The sequence below is a fragment of the Polistes dominula genome, unplaced genomic scaffold, assembly GCF_049000335.1.
Source record: "Polistes dominula isolate Pdom_NZ unplaced genomic scaffold, Pdom_raw_medaka contig_32, whole genome shotgun sequence".
Classification (NCBI taxonomy): Eukaryota; Metazoa; Arthropoda; class Insecta; order Hymenoptera; family Vespidae; genus Polistes; species Polistes dominula.
Window position 1 is genome coordinate 3,307,433 of NW_028300880.1, and position 14,353 is coordinate 3,321,785.

General features: G+C 31.2%; 2 protein-coding genes across 3 annotated transcripts in view; both read left to right on the plus strand.

The window, feature by feature from the left end:
* The first annotated feature begins 109 nt into the window (after nucleotides 1-109).
* LOC107070468 (dihydrolipoyl dehydrogenase, mitochondrial) lies at nucleotides 110-2,745 on the plus strand. The gene is made up of 6 exons (XM_015328706.2): nucleotides 110-269; nucleotides 559-844; nucleotides 907-1,618; nucleotides 1,690-1,781; nucleotides 1,858-2,183; nucleotides 2,269-2,745. Exons 1-6 carry the CDS (start codon nucleotides 228-230, stop codon nucleotides 2,332-2,334), a joined length of 1,524 nt encoding a protein of 507 aa, XP_015184192.1. The 5' UTR covers nucleotides 110-227; the 3' UTR covers nucleotides 2,335-2,745.
* Nucleotides 2,746-4,074: 1,329 nt separating this feature from the next.
* Nucleotides 4,075-14,353, plus strand: part of spg (dedicator of cytokinesis spg) — a 38,550-nt gene continuing 28,271 nt past the window's right edge. For both annotated transcript variants that reach the window (XM_015328710.2, XM_015328711.2), the window contains exons 1-4: nucleotides 4,075-4,312; nucleotides 12,980-13,063; nucleotides 13,707-13,900; nucleotides 14,175-14,323. In XM_015328710.2, coding sequence (XP_015184196.1) covers nucleotides 4,276-4,312; nucleotides 12,980-13,063; nucleotides 13,707-13,900; nucleotides 14,175-14,323 — 464 coding nt within the window. In that variant the 5' untranslated portion in view covers nucleotides 4,075-4,275. The remainder of the gene's footprint in view (nucleotides 4,313-12,979; nucleotides 13,064-13,706; nucleotides 13,901-14,174; nucleotides 14,324-14,353) is intronic.

A 14,353-nucleotide genomic window follows, 5' to 3' on the forward strand; every position in this document is an offset into this window, starting at 1 on the left:
ATTATTCTGTTAAAACTGTATTATTGACCGATATTATTTAAATGAGTAAAAGGGAAAACTGGTGCCATCTAACTACAAAACAAGAAACCTTCAAACGCATGAATATATCAAGTAATCGCATAACATATCTCGATAACCGGTAGACTTCAGTTTGCACCACTGTGGACTTCATTGGTCTTTTCTTGACCTGCTACAATCTAGTTTAAACATATTACAAAAAAAGTATCATGCAAGCTAACTTTTGGAATTTATTGACCACATCTGTCAGGGTGAGTTCAAATGTTCAATTAGTATGTTGAATAAATTTTCTACTTTGTTCTAATACGCCATCGTAGAAACGTTCATTATAGAAAACTATTTCGTAATATCCTGAAGGGCAATTCGACTATATAACTTGATTTTTATGAATGTTCTAACAACAATGATGTAATAGTTGTAAATCTTACAATATAAATGTAGAAGTTGCATGGGAAATCATTTTAATTCATGAATATCTTATGTTGATTATGTCATTGATTAACCTAACGATAACATGAATTTTTTACTGTATAATTTCAGCCAACATGTGCAAAACGTGTTGTACCTGGTTTAAAAACTGCCCAGCAGAGAAGGTATGCCAGTGCAGTGGACGCAGACGTAGTTGTCATAGGTTCAGGCCCTGGTGGATATGTAGCAGCGATTAAGGCTGCCCAACTGGGCATGAAAACTGTTTGCGTTGAGAAAGATCCAACGTTGGGTGGTACTTGCTTAAATGTTGGATGTATTCCATCTAAATCTCTTTTAAATAATTCACATTATTATCACATGGCACACAGCGGAGATTTAGCAAATCGTGGTGTAATAGGTAAATATTACAATTACAATAAATACATGTTACATAAACTTGTTAATATTTCTTGATTATAGTGCAAAATGTTCAACTTAATTTGGAGAAACTGATGGAACAAAAACGCAATGTGGTATCCGCATTGACCAGTGGAATAGCAGGACTATTTAAAAAAAATAAAATTGAATGGTTGAAAGGTCATGGAAAAATTACAGGAAAAAATCAAGTGACCATACTTAAACCAGATGGTTCTGTGGGGTCTACTGTTAATACCAAAAATATTATAATAGCTACTGGTAGCGAAGTAACACCGTTTCCAGGTATCGAAATAGATGAGAAACAAATTATTTCTTCGACCGGTGCTTTATCATTGACCGAAGTTCCAAAAAGATTAATAATCATCGGTGCTGGAGTTATCGGCTTGGAATTAGGTTCCGTATGGCAAAGGCTAGGCTCAAAAGTAACTGCAGTTGAATTTACACCCACCATCGGTGGTGTAGGAATAGACGGTGAAGTTAGTCAAACTTTACAAAAAATTCTAACTAAGCAAGGATTAAGTTTTAAACTAGGAACAAAAGTAACCACTGCCAAAAAACAAGGAAGTGAAGTAATAGTTTCTGTCGAGGATGCTAAGGATCCTACTAAGAAGGAAGATTTAGGATGCGAAGTATTGTTAGTTTGTGTTGGTAGAAGGCCATATACAGCAAATTTAGGTTTAGAAGATATGGGTATTGAGAGGGATGAAAGAGGTAGAATTCCTGTTAATAACAGATTCCAAACAGTAGTACCATCGTAAGTATAGATTCTAATATCCTAACTATTCCCTATTAATCAAAGATAATAATAATATAATTTTTATAAAGAATCTATGCTATTGGAGATTGTATTCATGGACCAATGTTAGCACATAAAGCTGAAGATGAAGGAATAATCACTGCTGAAGGCATCGCTGGAGGTACATACATAATTATTGAACCCTACAAAAATTGAATAAATTCTAACACTCATTCTCCTTTTATTTTTCTAAACAGGTGCCGTGCATATAGATTATAATTGCGTACCTAGCGTTATATATACTCATCCCGAAGTAGGTTGGGTTGGAAAAACGGAAGAAGATTTGAAGAAAGAAGGAATCGATTACAAGGTCGGCAAATTCCCGTTCCTTGCCAATTCCCGAGCGAAAACGAATCTCGAAGCTGAAGGTTTTGTCAAATGTTTGGCCGATACCAAGACGGATAAAATTCTTGGAGTTCATATAATTGGCCCTGCTGGTGGTGAACTTATCAATGAAGCTGTTCTTGCAATGGAATACGGAGCGAGTGCTGAAGACGTGGCTAGAGTTTGTCACGCGCATCCTGTGAGTATCAAAAAATAATAAATAAATATCGTGTTAATGATAATTCGATGAACGTATTAAAAACTCATTTATTTTCTTTCCACAGACATGCGCAGAAGCTCTTAGAGAAGCTCACGTGGCAGCTGCATTTGGAAAACCAATTAATTTTTGAAATAAATGAACATTAAAACGAGCACTCACAAATGCGAGGAAAAATGGACATGTTTGATCACATCGTAGCTTCGATCTAGTCTACGTACGAATAATATTCTCTACCATCACACCATAATTGAGTATTACTCGTTATCGCTTATTTACATAAGGATTATAATTGTAAATAAACATTTTAAACGTTTATTTTTTAAGATAACGAATCTGTGGTAATAGTTTTACCTTCGTTTTACTTATGTGTACCGATCGGTAATGATTTTTGAAAATATACGAGAACTCAGCAGGAGATAATATTACAGTTAAATATCCCTGTAATTTTCTTTAAAAACAAACATGTACATTTCAAATAAGTATAAACAATTCATAAGACTACGTTTAAAGATTTTAGAAATATATTACATTAGAAAGAAAACATTAAAAATTTTTATTTCAATTATCATTCAACTGCATTACCTCGATACGATCTCATTACGATCGTTCAAAAATTGAGCCAACTACGGTTGGTGGTTTAATTCAATAGCAAACAGTTCCTAGTTGATTTAGTACTGTACGTTAGACTACCACCTATGACATAACAATGAGTTCACCTGTTGAATGAGACTATATATATATATGCACCTACAGAGACATATACATTCGTATGTACATTACACTTATTCAATTTTCTCATTGAAAGTTAGCCTAACTTTTCTGCCGATTATTAGGCATTTTTTTCTATACTTTTGTGAGATTAAATCATTCTAAAATAAAAGCTATGGAATATTAATTATGAAAAAATACGAATAGTATAATTAACCCTTTCATTAGAGCATGCTTTTATATCGAGTATCATTCTACGTAAATGGTACGAAATCTAATGTATATTATTTAATTTTAAAACAATGTACATAAAAAACCAAATATATGAAACGATTTACGTGGGAAATTAATTTGTATATTTAGATAAATTATAGAAAATAATTCTGAATTGTCCAGGCTTCACTACATGATGGTTGTCACTGCTAAAGATACTCTTTTAATTATGTTAATTACTAATTTTATTGGCCACGCACGACAATTATAGTTTAGGATGGTTATCACTCAATATATAAGAAAGGACTGAGATGGTAACAACTAAAATCATTCGAGTGTTTGTTTAGGTAATTTATCAAATAAGAAAATGTTTTGAATTAAGAATTTCGAACTGAATAAACTTTGCACATTAATATTAAATACATCCAATGTTTAAACAAACGATAATATTGTTTATACATTTGTAAATTATTTAAATTATTTATTAGAAGAGGGAAGATGTACCATTGGTCATTTATGACGTGAGGTGTACATTTTGATTGGTTTCGATCAGGGATGTAGTTATATTAGGAGTTAAATCTTATGTTGCAGCCACGATATAAATTCAAATAAATTCATATTGTTATGTCAATTTAATTAAAAATAAGAATATTTTAATCAATAATATTATAAAATATGTTTTACAAAGTTTAAATAACTAATAGGTAATAAAATGAAAGAAATTCACGTCCTCAAAAATAATAATTATCAAATATTAATTAGCAATAAATTCGATTAAATATGATAGACAAATAAACGAAATTTCACGAAAAAAATAAATATATATTAATTAAAAATAATTTTCTATATAGATATAAAAAAAAATAAGGGTGAACGTTGGTGGATATTTACGGGGGTGGTGTACCACGTGACGTAGAGTTCGAACGACGTTGCCGATAGGAGGGAATGTCAGTAGTGTGCTCGCGGTTCGTATCACGGCAACGTCGCTTCGGGCGCCAGAGAGGAATAGCTGTGAGAGTGTAACACTCGTGCGGCAACACACCCAATGTTTGTGTTTTCGAATTTTTCGTGATACTACTAGGAGTGTGCTTGTGGGAAGACCGCTTTTGGCAGGGTATGTAGCCGAACTCGTGAAAATAATCTCAGGACAATGTGGACAACGACTAAAACAACCAAGTATGGCGTCGGTGAGTTTACCTTGAAATATGACAGAAAAGGGATCAACCGTAAGATATATCCTTCTCTTACAAAAACAGATGAGGAGTAAGAAAGAGAGAGAGAGAGAGAGAGAAAGAGATAGGTACATTAATAGATAGATAAAGAATATAAGAGAGAGATAGAAAGATTAAATATCAACCGGCATATCTTCGACTTTGAACGAGAAGATCTGTCAAAATTCAACCCCCCTTTTTTTCTATCATTCAATTTTATTTTTATTTTTCATTTCACATCCTTTCTTGGAAATCATATTTACTGTTTTGTAAGATCAACTAAAAAGGATAATACACGTGTGTTAAAAAAAAAAAACGGAACAGGTTTCTCTCCGTACTATTTTAGTCTGAAAAAGAAAATATTACTACTATAGTTTAAAAAAACCTAATAGCTGGGTGTGTGTGTTTTTTTTCTTGTCACTGAGTATAGTTCATAAAACTCTGACGACATAGAATCGAGCGAAAGATCGTTTCGTATGATCCTGTTGCCTTCTTCCACTAATCCATGTGTACGTGTTTAGCTATCTATATATATATATAATTTATATGTGTGAATCTTTTTCTGTGTGCATTTGCAAGGGAGTGCGGGTACGCGCGCCTCCTACGTGTGGGTCCATTCATGCATTGATCGTCCACACGAGTAGCGTAAGGAGCCCGTTTGATAAGGCTAATAGGAGAGAGAGAGAGAGAGAGAGAGAGAGAGAGAGAGAGAGAGAGAGAAAATGAAAGAAGAAAAAACACATAAAATAAAAAGAGATAGGACTATGGTAACTTGCAATTAACTTTGTGATTTCGCACCGTCTGACAGATGCATTTAGATGCACTAGATGTTCATTGACTTTTATTTTATACTATCGGAATATGAAATAAATATTAATAGATACGCATGATTAGGATTTTGTTCTATTTTTCTATAGAGAGTTAACATTTAAATTAAATAGTAAATTATTATTAATGTTTTGACTGAATTAAATAGCACGCGTGTTTTTTCATTTTCTTTATTTGAAAGGTTGAAATAATCAAAAGCCCGCACCATACGTTGTACGGAAATAATAATTATCGTTACAGGTAAAATGGGTAAATAAAAATATAACAAAAGTATATATATATACTTTGAAATATACATTGAAATACTTATTTGTAGATGTGTATTTGTATAATGCAAATCATCGTAATTCTCGACGATGCACGGAAGTCGCCAAAAGGAGAGGTCCGTTTGTTTTATTTTTATTTTTTTTTTCATCCACCGACTATTTCCTCTCACAAAGTATCCCGTAGGAAAAAGACATTTCTTTTTATCGTGCACTTTGATTTTAATTATTAATTAACAACACGATAACAATAATGTAATACTCTTTTATTGCAATTAATTGCGAGAAATTCTCAAGTAAAAAGTCTTTTTATGCAAACAAATGTTTTATCTTATTTTTTATCTCACTTTTGAATGATTGCGTTGCAAGATAGAAAGAGACAGGAATTGAGGAATCGAAAATGCATTGAGTTCGATCTTTCAACAACCCCCTTAAAAAAAAAAAGACAAAAAAGACAAGAGATTGAAAGAGGTAAAAACTATTCTCCTTCAAATCCTGACGCGTAATTCTTCGTACGGTGTTTTCACGTACTGTCGCGATGTGTTATATATAGACGATGCTTTAATTAACGATCAGAGTTCCAGACCAGAGTGCTATGTAATGTTCGTTCTCTCTTTTCGTTTAAGCAACATTTCGTTGCTTTTCGATCCTTCCAATCGTGTGTGTTATTTTTTCATTTAACATGTAAATAGAGGTTGATCATTAAATCCCTTTAAATTGCATCGAATTATTTAAACAACAACAATAATAATATTCTTCTAAATTCGTCTAAATAAAAATACAGATGTTCCTTGTTAATTAATGCCAATTACTCGTATGTTTGTTTGTTTGTTTGTTTGTTTGTTTGAAAGTAGAAGGATTACGACCATGTTCATTTTCGTACGATAAATTGAGTATATTACAAAAAATCATACGCAATTTGTAGTTTGAGGGATGATACAGAGTGTAATAATAAATCTATTGGGTATGGAATTTAATGCAAAAGACATTGACTACTTCATAAAATACGTCGACCATCATACCCATAGAACTCTCTACATATGCCCGCAACACGATTAAAGCACAATCTTTCAATCTATCAATCTACGACATTATCCGACCGGTCATGCCCTCGTAACTTCTTTCTTTTCTACATCCATTGTGGTATAGCAATTGGTGATACGTGTTACAGAACGTAGATTACTTTTTACGCGTAAATTATTTGTCTAAAACTATAGTACCTTACTCACATTTCATTTTGTTCAAAATAATAATAATGTTATTTAATTTAATTGAGATATGTTTAATCCAATGATATGATTAATTTCAAATGAAAAATCAACGTGCATTTCTATATTTTTTCGTTGCATTGTATTCAAGCTCATTGTTTTCAACTTTTCCATTTCTTGCTTCTTTCACCTCCGCATTTTCTTTCATTCTTTCCTTTCAATTGTGTAAGAGATTTAACGAACAGTTTAATAGTGTTGGCAAAAACGTATTATCTTTGCATCATTATCGTAGGAAGTAGTATTGTCGCGATGTAATGCAATCTGTTGCATTAAACCTAACTGTGTACTATTTATTTTTTGTTGTCACATAAACTTTCAATGAGATAATTGTCCTATTTGTCACCCTTTCATATCTGAAACAAGTAAACAAGACAACATTTATTAATAACATCATGTTAAATAAATCATTCGTTTGGTAAATGCTCATATATGTATTGTCAAAATTATTGCAATAATTCCTGATGATTTTAAATGTTATTTATAAAGGTGTAAAGGTGTAAAGTTTAAACAATTAGTGTCAGTTTACAATTGCTGAAGAAGATGTTGACTAATTTTAAATTTGCTCGACTACCTTTTTAGTTTCGTTTTATTTAACTCGTGCAAATAGTATAAAGAGAAACTAAACCGTGTATTTATTTTTAAAGAGACAGACAGAGAGAGAGAAAGAGAGAGAGAGAGTAGTAGTAGTAGTAAAAGTATGAAAGATACAACGTTGGTAAAATAATTTAAACGAAGATAATATCATAGAAAAGAAAAAGTTTTTAAAGAGATCAGTAACCTCGTGTACATCAGCTTGAGAATAATCTTTAAAATCTTGTATCTGTATTCAACGTGAGATTATCGTTGAAGAAAATCTTTAGAAGAATGGATTTCTTTTCCTAGAAAGGTCTACCATCCCTTTCTTTTCTTTTCCTCCCTTTCCATCATTTCCTTTTTTTTCTTTTTCTTGTACTCCAAGTAGATTAGGTCTCTTAAAACTTGCCAGTGTTTGCTATCAATTCTTATTTCCAATAGAAATTCACTATGTAAAGAGGAACAATTTATTCAAAAAAAAAGAAAAAGCTAGAATGTTGTAGAAATTTTTCTATAACAAAGTAACGTCATTTGAAAACAATTATTCAACCCTGTATAATTTTAAACAATTTTCAAATGTTTTACATGCATTTTTATTCTTTAAATTTGATTGAATATATTTGTCAAAAAATATCTAGTAATTTATATTATAAAATTGAATATTTCTTAATTGTAAACATTATTATATTAACCCATTAGCTTCCACGATCTCCATTTGGGGATTTTGAAATTTTACGTACACCACTCGGTTTTATGTGGACTGTATGGAAAAATGGCGTAATAATAGCTATTTTGTATGTATAGGATAATAATAAAAGAAATAAGTAATAGTCTCTTATTAGTTTTTTTCGTGCAACCAGCCACAATTCCCATTTAAGACTTTTTAAAGTCTTATAAATATTATTGAAATAAAAAATAATTTGGCAATTAATGGGTTAATATAAAAAAATAGTATTAAATAATTATGAATTATTGAGTTTGTAGAGGGTTGAAAATAAAATCGATTAACATGTTTCCCATGCACATGGGGTAATAATTCAGCTTGGCAGAGGGAATGTGTTAATAGAGTGGCGTATATTTCTTTAATGAAATTGGACAAGTATTAAAATCTATTATTTCAAAATACGTAAAATAATAATCTTTAAAAATGTAATACCAACCAATTTATGGATTCAAGCCAAAGAAGGAAAAAATGTGGTTGAAGTATGTGGTTGAGAATTGGTACGCAGTTTCTTTTCTTAGCTTCCTCGTAACTTTTATTCTATCTTCATCGTTCTCTTATGAAACATTTTTTTCTTTCTTCTTCAAGTCGAGGGAAATCAATCTCAATTGATATTCGACGTGCTTGAAATAAAAGATCAAGAATAAAATATTGATTTATGTTTATAAACTTCCATTATCTAAATCAGATTGAGGAATGTTTTTGTTAAATAAAAACAAACGCGTATAATAAGAAAATGATGTTATATAAAATGTAATCAAATCTTTTTATACAACAATTATATTTGTTGTGTTTAATGCAATTAAAAATAATCGATAGGGAATCTAATAAAAAAACTATCTCAACATTTATCTTCATTTCTCTCTCTTTCGTGTTTTCGATAAAATGATAATTTAGATAGTACCATGTGAATGAGATAAATTCAAACGAGATAAGATTAAAGCATTAGTATTTCTAGTTACAAAAAAAGAAATATTACTAGTACGACTGTAACTATTTTTGAAGTAACAATTTCTTTAGAATCAGGGTGATTTGAAAATCGTGAAACGGAAGAACGTGAAACTGATGAAACAAAAATAATTAATTAATTAATAAAATTCAATAAATAATTTAATTCTATATATTAATTAATTAATTAATTAATTAAATTCTATATATAAAAATTCAGTGTCACAATATGTTTGTCCACTAATAATTTCCTAAATTACTCAACTTATTTTAATGAAATTTATTTTATTTCACATGATTTTGTTCAACTTAGCACATAGCACAATTTTTATCGCAATTTTTTTTATTATTTTTAATTATAATACTTATTCAAAGATTTTTATTTAGAGATTATCTAGCTTCTGTAAAGTTCTTTCAATAGATGGCACTGTATTACAATTTAATTATTTCGATATATTCACGTCTCGAAGCTTGGTTTTCTTTGAAGGTTTTACTTCTACTGTGTATGATCTGCACACATTTGTTTATTTATAGAAAAACATTTCTTCCATAGTAATAAACTGAAGAATGAAAAGGAAGTGTATTAAAGTAAACGTTTCATAATTTCTAATCCATAAAAAATGAAATCTGTTCCGAGAGAAACAATTACGGATATTTAATCGTTTTAAAGTATCAAGTAGCAAAATGTGTTTCTGTGAAAATGACTAAAGATTATAATGGTTTTGAAATAAATAAATGTGCGTGAAAAGAGAGAGGTATAATAAAAAAGTAAAAAAAGTAAAAAGAGGAGTAAAGAGGAAACAACAAGGCAGAAAGTCTCTACTTCATCCACGGGATGGACGTTAATGATTTCAGATGTCATTGTTTACGTCCGCTCGTTTCATCCGAGACTTTTCCGTCATGCCTGGGGATCCCTTCTCTACGTGCCAGAAGGCATTAGGAACCCCTCCTCGTCGTAGTTAAGCTCACCAGTAGTGTGGCTCGTATACCAACCAAGTATATCTCGACACGTGTGAATCCACGTGTGGATTAGAAAGAGACACAAAATACATCAACAGATGCTTTGAATACGTTTATACGGGGTGTCTTTCCCATTAATATATTAACTACATGACGAATTATCCAATTTTACCTGTAACTTTTTTACATTTACTTTCAAAATCATTATTTTGCTTTTGAATGATTTCATTCAATGGAATTTGATTTATTTTCTAATGCAATGGCAATAGGGGTTTGTTTGATTTGTCTTTTTTTTTTTTTGGTATTATTTTCAAGGACACCCTGTATATCATCAATACATATATATATATACATATATAGATATAGATATATGTATAGGGGGTAACGAGAGATAGAGAAAGACGAGAGAAGAATACCTTCTGCGCCTGCCACGAGGAGGACTATGGGTCCCCCGTTGCGAATGTTTTATATAGGAGAAAGGGAGTTATCGATTTAATTCCCCGGGAAAACTCAGAACGGAGAGAGAAAACGAGGGAAATGTTATGGGGGAGAGACTACCTTCCGTATACTCTGACTATGGCATTTCATGGGTACCTTTCTTCTACCCCTAGAAAGGAGGATGGAAAATTATTTTGAAATATTTCTGCAACTGTATACAGGGTGTCTTATTCTTAACAAAACAAAATAAAAAATGTTCAACTGTATACGGGGTGTCTTGTACTTAAAAAAAAATACACACACCTTAACTAGAGTTACAAAAAAAGCTTGCAATTATTATTGTTTATTTATTTTTTTATATACTGGGGGAGGGGGTAGTTTTATTTCGGGTTGCGTCGGGGTTTCTAAAACTTGAAATTAAAGTGAGATGTACGATTTTGTTGGAATGTTTTCAAGCAACATATGTTGTTTTAAAAAGTGTATTTGTTGAAGGGGGTGACTAACGAATTGACCGAAGAAGAGCGACATTATTGATCCCTTTTCTTGGAAAGGGAAGACAACCCCCGATGGGGAAGCTCGCTCGACTTTTGTGCCAAATCTTACTTTCTTTCTGACTTTTTTTTATTCCTTTCTCTGTGTCAGGGAAAATTTGTCCTCAGGACAATGCCTGTTACCATCTCCATGTTATTCTACAAAAAATCGATACACTTCCTTCAATTTTAACTTTAGAAAAAAAAAACATCATCCAGATATATAATTAATTATTATAATCTTCTTTTATGTTACATTTCTTTGTTTGACTTTTTTGAAACACCGAGTTTGATCTTTGACAACGTGAAACGTGCAATATGAGAAAAATTGCATCGAGTTTTTAAATGCGTATCTGTCACTTTAAATTCCTGTTGGTATTCTTTCAAAGTTATATGCACGTTCTTTATTTATCATCTTTGATATATAAGACAAAAGAGAAAGAAAGAGAGAGATAGAAACGTTCACAAAACGAATTCCATCAACACATAACTCGGTATCGATTTTTCATTATCGTTCGAGTTTACAATTCCGACCTCGAATTTTATTGTAACAAATGATTCAATTCTAGGATCTCTCTTTCGAATTTTATTATTTTCTTTTTTCTCTATAATACAATTTTTATTAAAAATAAAAGAGAATGAGAGAAATGAAAAAACTTTGTAATCCTATTATTATAAAAATGTTTCAAACTGTTAACTTTCATTATTTTTGGTTAATGAATAATATCAATTGATGAACAAAACAAAATATAACACATTATTACACTGCAATTTATAAAATAATATTAAAAATGCATTTTGCAAGGCGCGTCGATATATATTGTTAACATCATTGAAAATTAACAAAATAATAACACGTTTGCATATTAAATTCGCATGCATGAAAGAAAAAAATATCAAACAAAATAATAAATCGTTTCAGGAATATTTTACAAATAATTTACCTTCATCTTTTGTCTATTATCGAGTAATACAAAATATTATTATTAATAATAAAAATAAAAAATAAAAATTAAAGAAAATAAAATTATTGTAATGGAATTGTAAAAGATGTGTAAAAAAAAAAAATATACAGTGTAAAAGATACAATGACTCGTTCATTGGCACACACGACGACGATAGTGGGCGAGCAAATGAAACTTATGTTAGTCACATTCGTACAGAGAAAAACACACGTATGACGTCTTTCGAATTATGCTACTTATACTTCTACTTATATACATACATATATATATATATATATATACAGAAATTATACTTTACATATAACTATATTTACTTTATTAACTTTACTTTACATACAACTATATACTATATAAAAGAGAGTGTATCTATCTTTTTTTATTTTTTATTTTCCCTCTCTCTCTTTCTTTCTCTCTCTCTCTCTCTTTCCCTGTTTAATGTAGGAGTAGAAATAAGTGCGAGAAAGATAGACACATAAACTCATCGAGATGCATCTCGCGTACGTTCCTCCAGCGAAGGACCGGAAGTTGGCTCGTCATCATACGTGCATCGTCACGCGTATCCGGTGCCCAAGAAGACTAGCTTATCGATTCCAGGAATGGACGTGTACTCATTTTTTTTTTTTACCAAACACCCTTTGATCCATAAATCATTGTTATTAAATCTTAATTTTATTCGATCATCTTTTTTTATGTTAAATTGAAACAGAAAGCATTCTACTGTATTTAATTTTACAAATTTAAAAAAATAAAGAAAAATCTTTTGAACGGTAAATAAATCGATTCTTTGTATCGTACTCGCGATTTTTCTTAGAAATTTGCAAGATTCAAAGATCGTATCAAAGTCCCTCGTTAAAAAAAAAAAAAGAAAAAAAAAGCAAACTTTAAAGTTCACAAGGTTTCCTTTCTCTCTCTCTTTTCCTGTGCGTCCGTTTTTTTTTTTTAATTGCTCGAGGCTGCCTTTTACAGAGCCCTTGATTTCGATTAAGGGAAATTCAACTCGTGGAATGGTATAGGATTCAAGAACACGAGTCAACGATAAAATAAAACATTGAAATTTATCGATCATTTGTTTGTGCTTACCGTTTATTAAATAATTATTATAAGGAATCAAATGAATTATTAATTATAGTAATTGATTATTTTTTGTAGCTGTCTACAATTGGCGTGGAGAGACGCGTTATGGACTTCCTTTAGAAATTGGAGAAACCGTACAAATTTTGGAAGAATGTGCAGGTAATCAAAAATTTCAATAATTACAAATTATTAGGTCGAGTAATAAGTAACTTCCGATGCGGCTATGTAGAATCTATTTTTTGTATTTACCTACTATAAGTCACCGAAATAAACGGATTTTCGATATCACTATTTAGATGAGGATTCAGTTAGTCTTCGGTTAACTTTTTTATGCAGTCAATGTTACATTTAACCGTTTTTCTTAACCACTGAAATGGATAGTAAAAAGTGAATATTCGACATGTAATACTTTAGGCATTGAAACAAGGCAATAGCACTAAGGTGACAGCTGAAAAAATATGCAGCGTATACGGTGCAGGATTGATGATAACTGATAGGGCAGTTAGAAATTGGTTTGTAAAATTCCATTCTGGAGATACGATCTTAAAAGATGAACCGAGTGCAGGACGTATTTCCGACTTTGGTGAACCTTTTATAGGTAATATTGGAGCAAAATCCAATAGATACGTTCAACAATTGCAAAGAGTGCAAAAAAAAAACTCCATGAAAGGTGTCTTGCACTTATCAGTCGCAGAAACGCCATTCTTTGTCTCATAAAAAACGAAAGTTATTTATGACTCGACCTAATATTTGTCAAAGATTTGATTGATTGTGTTAAATGTTGATCAACATTTTTGTTCAGGTTGGTACAGAGGATTTTCTACAAAGAATCGTGGGGTTAAAGGAATATTTCCTAGTTCCTACATACACCTGAAGCCTTGCAAAATCGACAATGAGGGTCTCTTTGAGTCGGTTATCCCTTTGGAAGATCCGGTCGTACGGGAAGTTACCCTCGTCCTTAGAGAATGGGATGGTATTTGGAAAAGGCTTTACGTGGTAAGCACCCTACAAATGCATATTACATGCATATTACATGCATATACACTTATGCATCATCATCATCATCATCATCGTCATCATTTGCATCGATTTTTTCCCCCTTTCATCGTATTTTTTTTTTTAATAAAAGTCAACAATTTTTTCTATCAAAATTCAAATACAAAATTCGACAAAAATTGTGAAAAATTGAAATGAATATATTTGAATTTTAAATTTAGAAATATGTTTGATAAAAATCACATTATTTGGGTGTACTGTATTAAATTTGTAGGAACGAGAAACATACAAATTTACAACCCTGAGGAAAGTGATGACAGATTTGCTACAATGGCGACGACAACTTTTGGCTAGCACCCTTACCACTGATCAAACTCGTGAACTCAAACTACGGATTATCAACAAAGTCGACTGGGGAAATCGGTAAGTCGGATTGAGAAACATAAAACAAAC